Here is a 15,501-nt window from a genome sequence, read left to right on the forward strand (position 1 = left end):
GCGTTCAAATGGAACTCATGACGTCGTGTTTATGACATAGAAAGTCGTGAAGTTAGAGCTCCCAGAAAATTTACACTAACGAGGTTGTGAATGCCAGAGTAGGGGGGATATTCATATGGATTCTTTTCTTAAACATGGTAACCATGACCCAAAAGGTAGCTCGACCCTGGTTCCCTCAACAAAAATTCAATGGGATTTTTCCATTGGCTTTTCAATTATTGCAGAAAATAAGCTCTGTTGCACACATTTATGAGACTTAGATGTTTTGTTCACATGGACGAGGCTGATGACATTCTGTAGTCTCATTTAGCCATTTGTTAGTAAATGTCTTTTTTAAATCACATGAAAAGTTCAGAATTTATGAGTGTGGGGTATTTACTGATGTATTGTATGTCCCAGAACAAAATGTCAAAGTCTGTTATGCTTGTGTTAACCACAGACATCTTTTCAGCCATCTAACCAAAAACCCATTGGCGGGAACCAGGAGTGCTAAAATTCTGACTCATTCATTTGGACTCATTCCAGCACCACTCTATCGGAGGACATCACTTGATAAATATCTTTTTAAAACCTTTTCACTACTGAGTTGGCTCTTGGGAGAATTATAGAGAGGCAAAGTCCCTTGCCTTCCTGCGGACAACCATGGGACCTTATTTTAGAATAAACTTGTTGGGTAGTCATTGGGGAGAGACAAATAATTTTTCATATGATGTTTGTCCATTTAAAAGAAAGTTTTGCAAGTCAAGAGTTTGTCATATAACTGTGGTAGTATAAGACTGTGAAAATACGTAGGTGACGTCATATTTCCTCTCTCGCTGAAGCTACGATGCCTGTGTGTTTCGTGCCAGGATGTACTCCTACGAGAAACAGGAAACACATCCGATAAGATACCACCAGATTTGTGTGGGGAACATAGCTAAGTTACCTGGCTAGGTAGCCAGTGTAGGTGACGTATATCATGTGAGATGAGAGATGTAGTTCACTGAGTGGTTTCACGCTAAACTACACAGTTTTACAACAAACTGGAACATTCTTGACTAGAAAAATAATCTCCTAAATTGTTCACATGGGGGACTGTGCCTCTCTATTAAGTGGAGTTTCAGACATTTGATAAATACATGCCCAGATGTACTTAAGATTATACATTAGTGATAATCAAATGCAATGCAATGCCAATAATAATATTAATAATAAGAACAATAATATATAAACTACAGAATAAACTGTATTTATACTGCTTCTATTTGTGTTCATCATCAACAAACATAATTTTTAATATCTCTGTATATTTCTTTTAAAAATAGCATCATCATAGGAACCAACAGAGGAAAAAGGGGGACGCAGAGGGGAAATATTTATAGGTCCAATAACTCATGTGGACAGGAGAAAGACAAACAGAGAGAGAGGAAAGAGACCAGAGGAAAGATTTCATAGAGCGGAAAGTGCTACAATACAGTATAGGCATTAATATTCTCTCTCTCTCCTTTTGGAAAACATTCATGTCCAGTTCCTCCCATAATACCTCACATAACAGTTCATACAGTAACGCTATACAGCCATGTTGGCGCTTACAAACAACAGCACACCTGCTGCTACATTATGGAGACCATACTCATATGTGTTGAACCCCGACTTATTGTGTTACAACAGTGAAACAACATTATAGGAGCTCACAACCGCACGTCTAGCCTCGATATTTGAGACGAATGGAAACCAACTGAGGATGACATGCAGGGTTATGTTGCCTCATAAAGTTGCACTAAAGTTTCACACACAGTGTCTGAGAGATTAAATAGTTAAGAGATGTGCAACACAAAATAGGCCAATACACTTCTAAAATACTTGCGAAAAACAATATTTGCAAACCTAAGATTCAAATACTTATCTAAATTGTCTCCCTTTCTTGTTTTGTTTGGAAAATACTGTACCACACACTTATAGACATGTCAGGAAATATTCCCACCGACAGCCGGGAGACAAGCTATTATTGCACTAGACGCCCATGAGCTTAAAATTTATATTTATCATGCACTATAAGAACTATTAATGTAAGCAGCTTGACTGGTTACTACAAAGTGCGTCATCATCAGATATCAAATTTAAGCCAATTTCAAAGTGTCAGATAGCTGCAACAAACTAGTGATATACTTTAAATTATAACAGACAAATCGATGCGTGGGTAGATATTGAATAACTTAATAAATAACAGGTTTTTAAATAAATCAACAAACATATAATTCTCAAGTTATGTATCATCTCATTTGGCTAAAATGTCCACGTAGCATATGAACAACCAATCTCAAATAAATACTGTTTGGTTACATCAGACACTCTGTCAGTCCAGTCTCCATTTGGTGTGTTAAATGTGTATTGATCACTCCCTCTAACACTTTCAATCAGTTTGACAGTCTCTTATCGGAGTGTGTCAGCAATAATACTACTCTGTAAATCAACACTGTTTCAACATGGCACTTTTTTTGTTTTTAAAGAATAAAACACGTATACTTGTACCTATATGACTAAAATGTGCATTTAACTATCCTAAAAGTAACTCTGCGTGGGCCCATTTAATTTAGTTGCTGGAATATTTAAAACTGGAACACACAGTGACCTATCCTCTCATCTAACTACATCATCTGTATAAATTAATCAGCGTCAAATGAATTGTTAATACAGGGAGCTTTGTTTCCCTTTTGCAGCTCATATCTGAGTGTAAATATTAAGCAGTTGCTGTGCTAACAGCAATACTGGGCCTCATTTGACAGCTGCTTGCATTTGGTGTTTGAACATCAGCTGTGATTGGTGTTTTTTTGTCGTGTGTTTGATGGTCTGTGTGTGTGTGTGTGTGTGTGTGTGTGTGTGTGGGTGTAGCTGTACGCAGAGGTCCAGCAATGCAGTAGCAGTTTGCATTCTCATCGCTCCTATTTCCTCCAAAACGATTGAGAGTGGTTAGCTAGCTAATATATGCCATGATTTCCCATCTGTCTTGACACTGCGTGGAGTTACGGCTCCCAGTCGTCGTCGTGGTGCTGCGAGGCGATGATGACTACCACGGTGAGGATGGTGCACAACACAATGGAGGCGATGCCAACAGCCAGGCTGATGAAGGAGAAGTTGCGTGCCTCGCGGGAGGCTATTTCCGCCGTCACCATGTCCCCTCTGGCTATCGCCGTGCGCACCTAAGTGATGCAGGAGAGAGGGGATGGGTGTGTGGGAGAGAAGAGAAATTAGAAAACACGTTATGTAACGAGAAGATGCACGAGTGGGAGCAGGAAAGAGTCTGAAACACCATGAATGGATCGATTTCACTGCAGCACAGCCTGAATGTGCAGAAAGAGGCCACTCCACACAGCATTAACACACCATAACAACATATACAGCTCAGACCGGTGGGTCCATGCCTTGTCAGCTCAACTTAACTCAAAGCCAGCTGAGCAGGCCCAGAGGAAAAAATCCATTCTATCCCGTTGCACCGACAATGATGCAGTTACGTAATGTGGTCTGTTGTGTGCATGTTGGTCAGCGCAGTCTGCCATTACAGAGGCAAACAATGGGCATCATGAGGTATGAGAACCACCAGACTGAGCCTTTACATTCCTTGCATCACGCTCAACTTAACTTGTGTGTTAAATAGCATCAGTAAATGGCTTGTAAAAGAGCAAACGGTGCCTTTTAATGCAGAGGTCATATAGATAAGAGTATGAACTGTAGGTGTAATGGTGGTGCACTGACCCAAGATAAAGTCTCCTTAAATGTGTTACATAAATCCAGACATGTGCGTTGGCAATTTCCCTTTGCCACTGGCTGTGAAGTTTAAAAGTTTTGATAACATACATATTAATGTAGAAATAGATCATTTTTTTGCTTTAACGTATAATTCCTATAGATGAATGCCACTATCAGTGTTTACATTGGTTCTCTGTAAGCCTTGCTTTCACTGTGCAGTTCTGTCTGCGACTGGGTACGATCTCCTGGGAAAATGAAGGCTCAGTTTACGGCACAAAGGAAGTGAGTCAACCACTGAGCAACCATAACAGGAAGAGGATAGCATTCTTGTTGGTAGCTATCTCCAGTCACTGATGAGTATCATTGTAAGTTCTTTGCAGCTAGTATCCCCAGTTGTGAAAATGGCAGATGGTGGAACAACTGAAGTAACTGAAATTTTTATGGTTACTAGGCTCTAAGGAAGAACAGAAAAACAAACAAACAAAAAAGTGGTGTTCCTCTTTAATGGCTACAGTCATGCCAGGACCCCAGGAAGTGCACCAAACTTTGAAGCCATTTTTCCTAGTGTCCAGACATCTGTCATGTGATGCTATGTGCCCCAAAAAGACTTTTTCCTATTGAATTACTTGGCAAAATAGAAGTCTGTAAATCAGTGGACACATTTTTTTCAACATCGTTTCCCTATCAGAATTTCATCAGTTCGGTCTGATAACATTTGGAAAGTCTAAAAGACAATGAAATAATTTTATTTCAATTCAAGTTAGCAGAGTACTAAGCCATAAGTAGCCGGCTTGGCTGGTGGGAGTCTCTAATGCACCTGCTCTATGGGCCCAATGATGCAGAAGCAGTGCCAATCATCCATGTAATTCTATATGTGACAAGTGAATGTTTTTGGCGTCATGCACTACTGAGCAACTTTCATTGTAATGAACAGGGTCCTGCATCCAACCCTGTATCTAGGTCTCTTTGAACATTCATGAGTCGGTGGCTCTGTGAGGTGGTATTAGGGTGGGCCTTTGGCAGTGCTTTAAGCTAAATGCTAATGTCAGCATGCTAACGTGCTCACAATGATAATAATAACTTGATGTATTTGGCTTATCTCTACAAACAGATATCTGCATATGTATGCAGAATCTGTTCAGAATCTGTAGGCAACAGGACAAGATTTTGGTACTAAAAGCATTCTGGTTTCAGTTTGTAGTCCAAGTAATGGACTACTGAAATGCAGTCTTGGGATCCAGTGGCTTTCGTCTGACAATCTAGGGTTAGCGTTTTAAAAGATTTAGCTGTCATATGAAAATGGCCAACGCTTTAAAGAAAAGGCTTAGCTTGGATATCCGCTGGGTACATCAGATCTCCCAAAATACTGGCCTTCACTCAGAGAGGCTTATTGTCTTTAGAATGATAATGATGAATTACTATTCTGGCAGGATTAGTTTTACATGGGGATGTGGACTAAAGTAAGTTTACCACAGGATGTCTGTAATATAAATGTCTGATTCACACGGGACAAGAAATCCCACATAATTCTACCAGAGATGGGAGTGGTAACTTGGTTTGCGCCCTGGCGTCACCTCCCTGTCGGCATGTGCGTGCTACGTTACTTCTTGTATGTGTTACATTTACATGAAATATTCCCCATGATCAGGATTGTGTGTACACAACGATTAGCAATATGGATTTATATTAGGCCTACCTAACACAACCAGAAGTCTCGTGGCTCTGAACAGTGCTTTCGTCTCAACCTTTTTGATTGGTCTCCCATGTAGGGCTATGCGATCATTAGAAGAATGTCCACTATCACGACTGCAGACAACACCGAATGCTTCTTCAAGCATCTCCATCAACGAAAAAACACAGAAAAGTAGTTGTAAACGCGGAAAAATGGTTGTAAAAAGGACGTGACGAAATATTTACATACATTTTTACAGAGGATTGCGTTCACACGGGATTAATATTACCTGAGGTATTTTCTCCGGACCGTTTTACAGAAGGTAAAGTTGCCGTAATTTTTACTGACATTATCCGTAATGATTACAGACATGGCGCGTTCAGATGGGACTAAAATCCCTGGTAATAATTACTTTACCCCATGTCTCCATGTTAAACTAATCCCCATATTAGCATGACAATATTCGCTAATTTAGCTAAGGCTGATGAGAACATGTTTCATCTCGTCAGCGGCTCACCAAAGTCAGTCGGATTCATTCTCTGGGGACCCTTATTGTCTGTACAACATTTCATGGCAATCTATCAAATAGTTGCTGAGATATTTCCGTCTGGAAGTGGTACACCGAATGACACTGCCATCCCTGGAGCTATGGAGGTTTTTCCATAAAAACTGAATCTCAATGTGACTAAAATAAGTGTGATTTATAGTACCTCAGAGTGTCACTCTTAAAGGCAAATACACGTCTGGAAATAAAACGAAGGCTAAAACGACTTTATGCATTTACGTGACAAAGTCTCCCTGGTGAAGGCAACATTATGTTAACAATCCACAAAGATGAAAGATGCGATAAAGTGGCATTTAACCTGCACTGCTTTGATGATCGCAATGATGCCTGTTGGCCAGAAGCAGCAGACGGTGGTGAGCACAGCAATGGGCAGGTAGTCGTGTGGCGGTCGGCGGTCCATTAGGGTGATGCTGGGTGGCATTTGCATGGGATGAATCTGGCCCGGTGGGATCCCTGGGTGGCCTCCTGCTGCGGGCATGTAGGGTTGACCCTGAGCGGAGGGAGAGAAGAAGACAGAGAGAGTAAGTACCAGCACTTTAGAGCCGCTTACAAAGCACTTTCCACTCAAAAGACACAAGAACAAGGTGACACAGTCAAAGAGGAGGACAGCTGCATGAGTCTCATGCATGTCTAAGCTTTATCAGCAGTGTGGCCTGAATTGTCTTATGATTAATTTGTGAGATTGCAGCTACGGTGCTGGATTTTCTACTCAACCTCCTGTCCACAAAAATGTATGCACACATACATAAATTATATATTAAACGAGTCATTAAATATTTAGTTTTATTAAAGAGTCCAGTAAAGTGAAGAAGATTAAACCCAGCTCTTCTCAGATCAGTAGTGGTGAGACTTGTGGTTGCACAAAGGCATTTTCAGTTGTCTGATGAATCACAATTTGGGGCCTAATTTCACCACTTTCAGTTTACTTCAGGGGATAGTGTGAATGGTTTTATCTACTGTGTAAATATGTGCAGCCGTATTTCAAAAGGGCACTGGTTCACAACCTGTTTTTATACCAAAGGAATGCCTTTTCAGATCCCCTCATCTCAGGCTTCATAACTGTCAGGCAAAGGCTGATGTTCCCGTCGCAAATGATGTAATTTTTTTGTTGTTGTTTGGGGGATGTTGTGCCTCTAATAGATAGCCAACAGCAGAGAGATGACAGGAAATTAGCGGGGAGAGAGATGACATGTAACAAAGAATGTGAATCGGGGTCTGTGCAGTTTGTGGTTCAGTGCTTTAAGCCGGATGCCACTGAGGCACCCCAAAAGGTCTCATTTTAATAGTTTTTAAAGAGAGATAAAACTTTCACATTTAACCCTTTGTGGTCAAGGGTATTACTGGCTGTTTTTGAATACTTTTGATTTTACCTTTAAATTTCACCTTAAAAATGGTTTACCTTGCCTTGTTTGGTGTCATTTTTTTTCAGCACAACCCCACCTATGTGACTTTACAGTCATTTTTTTCATCTTGACATACTGTATTAACACATTGGACCTAAAATCACACAAAGAACACCACCAATAGGAAAGGGGGTGTCATGTTTTTTTCTTCGTTGCTTGCAAGCACTTTCTGCTTGTGATCACTTTCCTTAGAATAGCCTGTTTTTACCGTTTGTTCCTGCACCAATCCCGCACCAAATGTGACGACAATATTCACAAAAAAGCGTGGCTTAAATTATTTATCATAAGTCTGGTTTTACTTGGCCTATCAACACAATTTAAAATTGAAATATAGTTTGAAGTTTGCACTTTCGATTCAAGTTGAAATGGAGACTCAGCGAGACTGTGTCTTGCTGTTACGTCATCTTAAATTGGTCATGGGAGTCCGTGGACTCCAGAGGGTTAAAAAGCATAAGCAAAAGCATAAACATTTTAAAAAGTAAAAAAAACAACAACACTATTTTGTGTAGCAGCAGTGGTTTTTCTTCTTTCCTGTGATGTTAATCATCTCGTGGCCCCCTCAGATTTATCAGGTGACCTGACGGATGTCCTGACCCCAGGTCGGAAACCACTGATCGTGAGGACATTATTTATCCTTATGAAAGTTATTGATGCAACTTCATTCAGCATGCTTAAAGTTCTAGTATGCAAATGTCATTTATGTCAGAGTTTGTTATTTTTAGTCTCAGTGGAGATTTTTTAAGGAAGATTTTTTAGTTATTTTGCACTTCGAAATAAAGTCAAAGTGTCCAGAATAAAGTCAACTTCCCAACTGTCCATCAACATTGTTAGACATTTGGTTGAATTTAGGCTGTGACGTCATGTGACCAAAATTCAATGTCAGTACGTCTAATGCGTCAAATATTGATGATAGATGATGTTGATAGTTTGTTGGTTTTAAGTCGAGTTAAATAACCAAAATCTAATGTCCTCCAATGGTCTTGTGCTAACGTCATCTTGACGGGGAATAATGACATTTAGTCCTGAGGTATGGAGACAGAAACCTAAAATCTCCAAAACGTCATAATGTTAATGTTCATACAACATGAAATTAAAACGACGTTCAACATTTAAAATATTATCAACCCGATTTTCAACCAAAATTTGATGTCAGTCCAACTTCTTTCTGATGTCATATTAATATTCAGTACCAGCTTGCTCAGTATTACTGCCAGCCACAACAAAAAGTAAATCAGATGAGAAAAGATGTTATTTATTTATTTATTTACATTTTGGCTAATAAAGTCTAAATGTCAAGAATAAAGTCAACTCCTCTAGTCTATCAAATCGTGTCTTGTGATACATATCCTCTCTGTTCTGCACACAGGTGTAACTATCAATGCCCTTGCATCTGTCCATTATCAGCTACTTCAGTTTGCACCATTGCGACCACCTCATTCTGGTTTGTGTGGTTTCCTCTTCCGAACTGATGCAGTATTCAGCACAATCTCATCAAAGTCACAATACTTATAACTATACAGTGTTTATGTGCTAAAAGAGAAATAATTTCCTTGTTACTAAAACTGATTCACAATTTCACAGGCATTTTTAAAGGCAGCTATGAGCGCTAACACTAGTAGTTTTATTCATTCTCAAAAGTCTGGCTTTAACCTTGAAATGTCAGGTTTGCTCTCGACATGTGGCATTTCAACTCTGTTCTTGACATTTCAACTTTATTCTCAAAGTGCAAAAAAATCCTCCTCTGATTTTTTATTTTTTTTGCTTATGCTCAGCACTAATACCGAACATGCAACTTTATCCTCCAAATTTAAACTTTATTTTTGACTTTTGACTTTATTCTCATAATGCAAAAGATCATCCTCCTCTCATTTTTTTTGTTTGAAATGTGTAATACAAACAAAGTTAGCCATTCCTGTCATCTGATACCAGCCAGAAAACTGCAATTAAGCAATGAAGTAACATTTAGAATAATGTAATAGCCTAGTACCATGAAACAAAAATGTTTTACGGACTAAAAATTAGCTTAGCGTAAATGCACTGATAATGCAGGTAGAATTAGTGTATTCAGTAAATATTTGACTGCATGCTTGTGTATCTGTCTGTCCACAATAAACCAAATAATTAAATGAAATCCACATCAGCTAAGTTAGCTGTTACAGACACTGTTGCCTACATTTTCAGTTGTCTGGGTCTCTGGATGCTGCCAAACATACAAATAATTGATATGTAACAACATGCTAACTGGAACAAATGTATATTTTTCTGATTATTTCCAACGGAATTTCAAAGTAATTGTGTTCTACTTAAAGGGAAAATAGAGACACCGTTTAACTGGTAACAATGGATCTTTTCAAGGTAATTAAGGAAATTCATCCGGAAATCAACATTTATCACAAATTCAACACAATCGACTGAATTAACAGAACACTGTCTGTATTTTAGCTAGAATTAGTACCACATTACTTGTTTCCAAAGAACCTTCCCAGAAATTTATTAGGAAAATAATGGAGCCGTAAAATAAAGCGTGTAGGATGGAAAACATAAGAACCATAACTCGTGATATGAGGTAGAAAGAAACATACAATATATTGAACAGACTGGTGTAACTCTGCAGCAGCCTGATGTCAGACCTGTGAAATCTTTAAAAGCATCTCTGCTTGTCTCTGACTCACCGACGCCATGGGGTAGACGGGTACGTAAGCCGTGCAGGGCTGCAGCTGAAGCGGGTAGCCTGGGTGGAGGTATCCTACAGGTGGATGAGGCATGGTGCCCCCAGGGGCCTGGGTCTGGACCGTGTAACCCTGCGGGGCCCCCTGTGGTCCCAGCGGGGCACACTGGAACTGGGTTTCTTGGAGATACCCCTCTGAGCCCGGAGGAGGAGGCGGAGGAGGGTAATTAGGTTGGGTGCCCGGTGCAGGCTGCATGGTGGGATGTTGGGGCATGTTTGGGTCTTGAGGGCCCGGGAGGTATGGAGGAGGCTGCATGGTCTGACGGCCAGAGTCATCGAGACCTGAGAGAGGAGGAAGGAGAGGGAGGGAAGATAAGAACAGAGCAGGTAGGAGAGGAATCACAAATAGAATAGGCAGAGGAAGAACAATAAAAGAAACAGATGTAAGAGAGAGGGCATGTTATCTAACTCGAGCGCTGCTACACGTTTGTCCGCGTGTTCAATGTAATATGTCTTATCTTGCTGCTGAAGAGAGGGAGAAACAATTACACAGACCACAGCTCCTCAGCACGACTTCAAACAGCCTCCGCAAAGAAAGAAAACCTGTGCAGTCTGTGTGCTAATGATGACAGTGATTGACATTTTCACCTCCAAAGAAAAGAAATGCCTTTCTCTCTCCGTCTGCCTTCAAAAACAATGTTTATTAGCGGTTAAAGACGTGGCATTTCTGAGATGGAGAATTTCATCTGATGATCTGTCTGAAGCATCTCTTGAACATTTCATGCTCACACCTCTGCTCCCTTTGTGTTTGTTTAACATTGAAAATGACTGATGGGGGGTGTCGTGTTTTCACAGCAGGGAAGTGGCCGAGGTAATCCAGTTTGACAGGGACATGAGGAGGGAGGAGGACGAGAAGATGGAGATAGATGGAGGTGAGGATGGAGGAGTAAGGATTTGATGGGACAGAGGAGGGAGAGCAGGAGGCAGTCGGGAGGGAGAGTGGAGCAGCTGAGTGATGAGGGATGACGACTTGTGCTCGGGGACCGGCTTTACATAACAGTCCCCGACTCTGTCACAAGCAGGAAGTGGACCAGAAACAGACAAGAGGGGAAGGGGAGCGAACACGAGGGAAGGGACACCTTTAAAAGGGCATGATGGGGCGTGACGGGCATCTTGGCAAACATGAGAGACAAAAACACATGTTGGGGTTTCTCCAATTTAAAGGCCAAAATCTGTCAAGACATGACTAAGAGAAGAAAGAAGCTAGGACGCGGTAGATTAACAGTTCAAAAATAGGTAACATGACACAGTAACACGTCTGAAACATTGGCTTTAAAGTCAAGTCAATAAAATCAATGATTTATCTCTGAACACATTATACATGTTAGAAAATACCTGTTGTATACCTGTATCTGAAAAGACTGGGAACTATTTATGAGTTAGACGGTAGACCGTTGAACAGTTTTGTGTCCAGGATTTTTCGGGTGGGTCTGAAACCATGGCTCCATGACGCACTGGAGCCATCTTGACACACACCCTCCCCCACTATATAATCACTGCCCCCAATGTCTAAGAGCGAGAGAGAACGCTGCTTTTTTTCACGATTTTGAAACCTTATTTCATACACTTGGCGTTTTTTTTAACTCATCCAAATTTGACTGGGTGGTTAATAACACATTTTTTTGTTGTAACCATAGACTGTATATAAAACTGGACGACATGACAGCTCCCCAAAAGTGAAGCCGAAACTTCTTAATCACCCCCAGTGGCTGGCTGCAGTACTGGTCATAAAGCCAACCCTCTCCATTTAGCAGATGGGTCGTGGGCCAAACTAAAAACTCAAAATACAAATCAAATAAATTTTACTCAAAGATGGTTTCTGTTATTTAAAATAGTTTTTATCACGTGATTATCTTATGAGTTCGGTTTAAATTAGATATTTAATGCAATAAAACGGGGATTTTACAACATGATTGACAACTGTGTGAGCCAATCCGTGGGCTCACATTCAGTGATGCGGCTCGCAAATGGTTGGACAGGTGTATGGGCAGGAAATTCGATAACACGGAGATCGCTACTGTGTAGACTCTGGCTCTGAATGATGTCACCAGAGCAAGATGGCAGTGGCCATATCTGCGATATTTTAGCTTCACTTCTGTACCGTTGGGGTAAGTGGAGTTGCGCCATCCATCTTTGGTGGACATATGGTGGTAACATATTTTTCTCGTAACACATATTTATTTTTGCTTTACCCAGACTTTTAAGAACATTTAACCCCCAAATGACTCACACCCTATGCCGAATTCATGAAGAACATTGTTTTTCTCACATGCCTCCGTGGTAAATTAGGAATCTTGATGAATTACGTTAAAGGGGGCCGCATTGATCACAGAACTAAATCAAAACATTTGTTCACAAACACAACCCGTGCAGTCTAATTTAACTCTCATTTATCCAGTCGTTTTCCTACTACCTTCCAAACTCAAATGCATTTTCTCTAAAACAGTAATATTTAAAACACTTCAGTGTAAAACAGCCTTATGCACAAACCAGTAGTTGTCTGCGATGCCTATGCTTAAGTGTTGTAAAGAGTAAGGTAGTACAGAAAATGCATGTGTTAGGGAAGTACTGAGCATACGACTAGATATCTGAGACTTAGATGATACTCCTGGTGTTGAGTGAGAGTTTGTAAAAAAGGTTATCTGACAGATTTATTGTTGTTAAACGTAGCCCCCTACGACTTGAATTTATCAAGACTGCTGGCTTTTTGGTTCACTGTGGAGGCATTGTTTTTCAAAAATCCTGACTATTGATAAAAGTGTAATCTTCAAAGTTGTACTGTTAGATACTTGCCTAAAGTATGCCTCTATCAGACACAGCACTTAAGATAGAGCAGGTGATGCAGCAGGTACTTCCAGTAATAAAGGAAAAGTATCACAATTCACAAAAAAGTTGTAGGTGTGAGCTGCCACGTAGCTGCCAGAGCTGAAATGAATGAATGGATGGATGGAGGCTATTATTATTCACATACAAATATGAGGTGTCATCAATCAAAGTAAAACAACTCTACTGTATGTTTTTAGAGGTAATTCAAAGAGGTATATGTAGTGTTAGTGTGTTTAGTGCTTTCACTAAAATTACATTAAGGTATATGCACAGATTCAGTTTCTACTATCTTAATATCTTAAGAAGTGGGCTAATAAGCACTATATTGATCCAGTTCTAGCTGCAATGTTATAACACATTAGATGTTAATAACTATTTGTGAATCGCTAGTTTCTAAACAAAGTTTGAGCTGTTATAATTCCAATATTGATATCAAATTGTAACACTTTTATGTGATTATTTTGAAATCAAGATCAACATTTATCATCCAGTTCTAGATTTCAGTAGTGAAACTGAAAAGTTATGTCATTATGTGCTCCTGTGTTTGACAGCCATAGCCCACTGTGGACCAGGTTTGACTCAGAGGGCCCTAAAAGGACAGTTCATCCTATAATCAAAAATACATACTTTCCTTTTTACCTGTAGAGCTATTTATCAATCTAGATTGTTTTGGTGTGAGTTGCTGAGTGTTGGTGAGCAGTTTCATGTAGGAACTATTTTCTTTCAACAGAACTACACCCGCCAACCATATCACCGCACAGAAGTAGGTGTGCCTCTACTGCTGGCTCACTTAGCACCACTGAGCTAGCTAAGGTTACAGCTCAGCCGAGGAGGACGCTATTAATGTTTACATCTTGCGCTATCCATGAGTAGATGCACGCCTCCTTTTGAGCGGTGATACAGTTGGCAGGTGTAATTCGGTAGAAAGAAAATAGTTCCTACATGAAACTGCTCACAACAAGGTCTGTGGATTATCTTGAATAACCAGGCCATGATTTCTAAAAAGAGACATCCCTGCTGAGTTTTCAAATGTATTTTTTTTAGCACTTTGAGCACCACAAGCCGAGTGCCATCTAGTTCCATTATATTCAAGAGAGGGCAGACATTTCTACGGCTGATATCTCCAACACTCTGCAACTCACACCAAAACAATCTAGACTGATAGATAGCACTACAGGTAAGAGGTAAAATATGTATTTTTGATTTTGGGCTGAACTGTCCCTTTAAATTAGGGTGCCAAGGATCTTTTAAGGGACAGTAAGAAATACAGCTGGTTTTCTAACCCATTAGATGAAAGCAGCAGGTTGAACCACGACAACTGAAAGAATAGGCTATTATTCCAAATACATAATACTGACCTTTACTAATCATTTCCACTCAGACATCTGCAAGGTATCACATCTGTACTGTATTTAAACTGGTGAGTGTTCTGCATCCTCATAAATAACATGATACTGTAGGCCTGCTGTTGTTCTTTTATTAGCAGCTGTGATGGATTATTACGGGCCACACAGGGTTGATTAACACAGCAGACAGTAAACCCAAACTGCAGTCTCCTTTACAGTGTCAATGGCAAATGCATCATTGTGATCTTTATCCTTTATTATCATAAAGCGTCTGTTTGAGCTCCATCTGTAGTTGGTGCTTTCACATCCTAAAAGAAATGAGACAAAATATTTTTGTTTTAGTGCACCAGACATTAAGGATTATTATTAATTAAAGCTATTAAACACGCGCAGGCGGCGGCGTGCACGCGCAGGAGGACACCCACACTGATGTCTATAATAGTCAGGAGAGATGTACGTAGGCCTGTGCGTAATGATGATAATGAGACACACAGAGAAAGGGAGGAAAAATCACAATAACCCCATAATACACTGTCAAGTGGCCTGCTGATGTACACTAGCACAGGAAGTCCTGCACAAAAGGAAAGAAATAACCCATTTGGGATGCAAATATAAACACATAAAGTCTGATAATGACACTTTAAACTCTCTAATGAGCACCATGGATGTAACAAGAGGCCCTGTGGTGCTTTTTCTCCCCCCAGGCTGCACCCACACAGCGGTGCATCATCCTATGGAAGCAGCGCTGTGCAGATAAATAGCGGATGGAGATGTTGACAAGAGGGGGAGCTGGGGGAGAAGATCCCCTCTGTCTGATATGCATCAAACAAAACCATGTCCATTTAAATAAAAAAAAAAAGAATCCTCACATCTCAATGTAGGTGAAGAAGAAGTGGGCTGGCAGTTAGGCTTCAATGCGCCACATTTAATATAATTAAAACACCTCACCGTGTTTTTCCGACGACATATTCTGTCCTCCTCCTGTGATATATTTTTACTCCAAGCAGCTGGTGGAAAAAAAATCCCTCCTTTTGTGCGCGATAATGCAGACTTCTACTCCGAGCAACCCATCCTCAAGATGTCTTCATCTTAAAAACACCCACGATTTTATTATAATAATAACTTCAAGTGTTTTTTTTATTGTAAGTGAAGCCAATTCTCTCGCAGCGCTCCTCCTCTCCTCTGTCTCCCTCTGTGTGCGGCTGGAGTCTGATAAGGTTTCTCCACTAACGCGT

The 15,501-nt window shown here is 40.3% G+C and overlaps 1 protein-coding gene across 1 annotated transcript; it reads right to left on the minus strand.

Moving 5' to 3' along the window:
• Positions 1 to 1,338: 1,338 nt before the first annotated feature.
• prrt1 (proline-rich transmembrane protein 1) lies at positions 1,339 to 15,476 on the minus strand. The gene is made up of 4 exons (XM_033637662.2): positions 15,215 to 15,476; positions 10,039 to 10,376; positions 6,262 to 6,453; positions 1,339 to 3,179 (listed from the first exon to the last, which is right to left on the minus strand). Exons 1-4 carry the CDS (start codon positions 15,231 to 15,233, stop codon positions 3,003 to 3,005), a joined length of 726 nt encoding a protein of 241 aa, XP_033493553.1. The 5' UTR covers positions 15,234 to 15,476; the 3' UTR covers positions 1,339 to 3,002.
• Between the last annotated feature and the right edge of the window lie 25 nt (positions 15,477 to 15,501).

Source organism: Epinephelus lanceolatus, chromosome 16 (assembly GCF_041903045.1).
Source record: "Epinephelus lanceolatus isolate andai-2023 chromosome 16, ASM4190304v1, whole genome shotgun sequence".
Taxonomy (NCBI): domain Eukaryota; kingdom Metazoa; phylum Chordata; class Actinopteri; order Perciformes; family Serranidae; genus Epinephelus; species Epinephelus lanceolatus.

What these genes read in the sequence shown, in the direction of transcription:
- prrt1 (XM_033637662.2), bottom strand. An exon ending in CCGTCTACCCCATGGCGTCG is followed by an intron (nt 6,454 to 10,038) that starts GTGAGTCAGAGA and finishes CCCTCCGCTCAG; the next exon opens with GGTCAACCCTACATGCCCGC. An exon ending in CGATCATCAAAGCAGTGCAG is followed by an intron (nt 3,180 to 6,261) that starts GTTAAATGCCAC and finishes TGCATCACTTAG; the next exon opens with GTGCGCACGGCGATAGCCAG.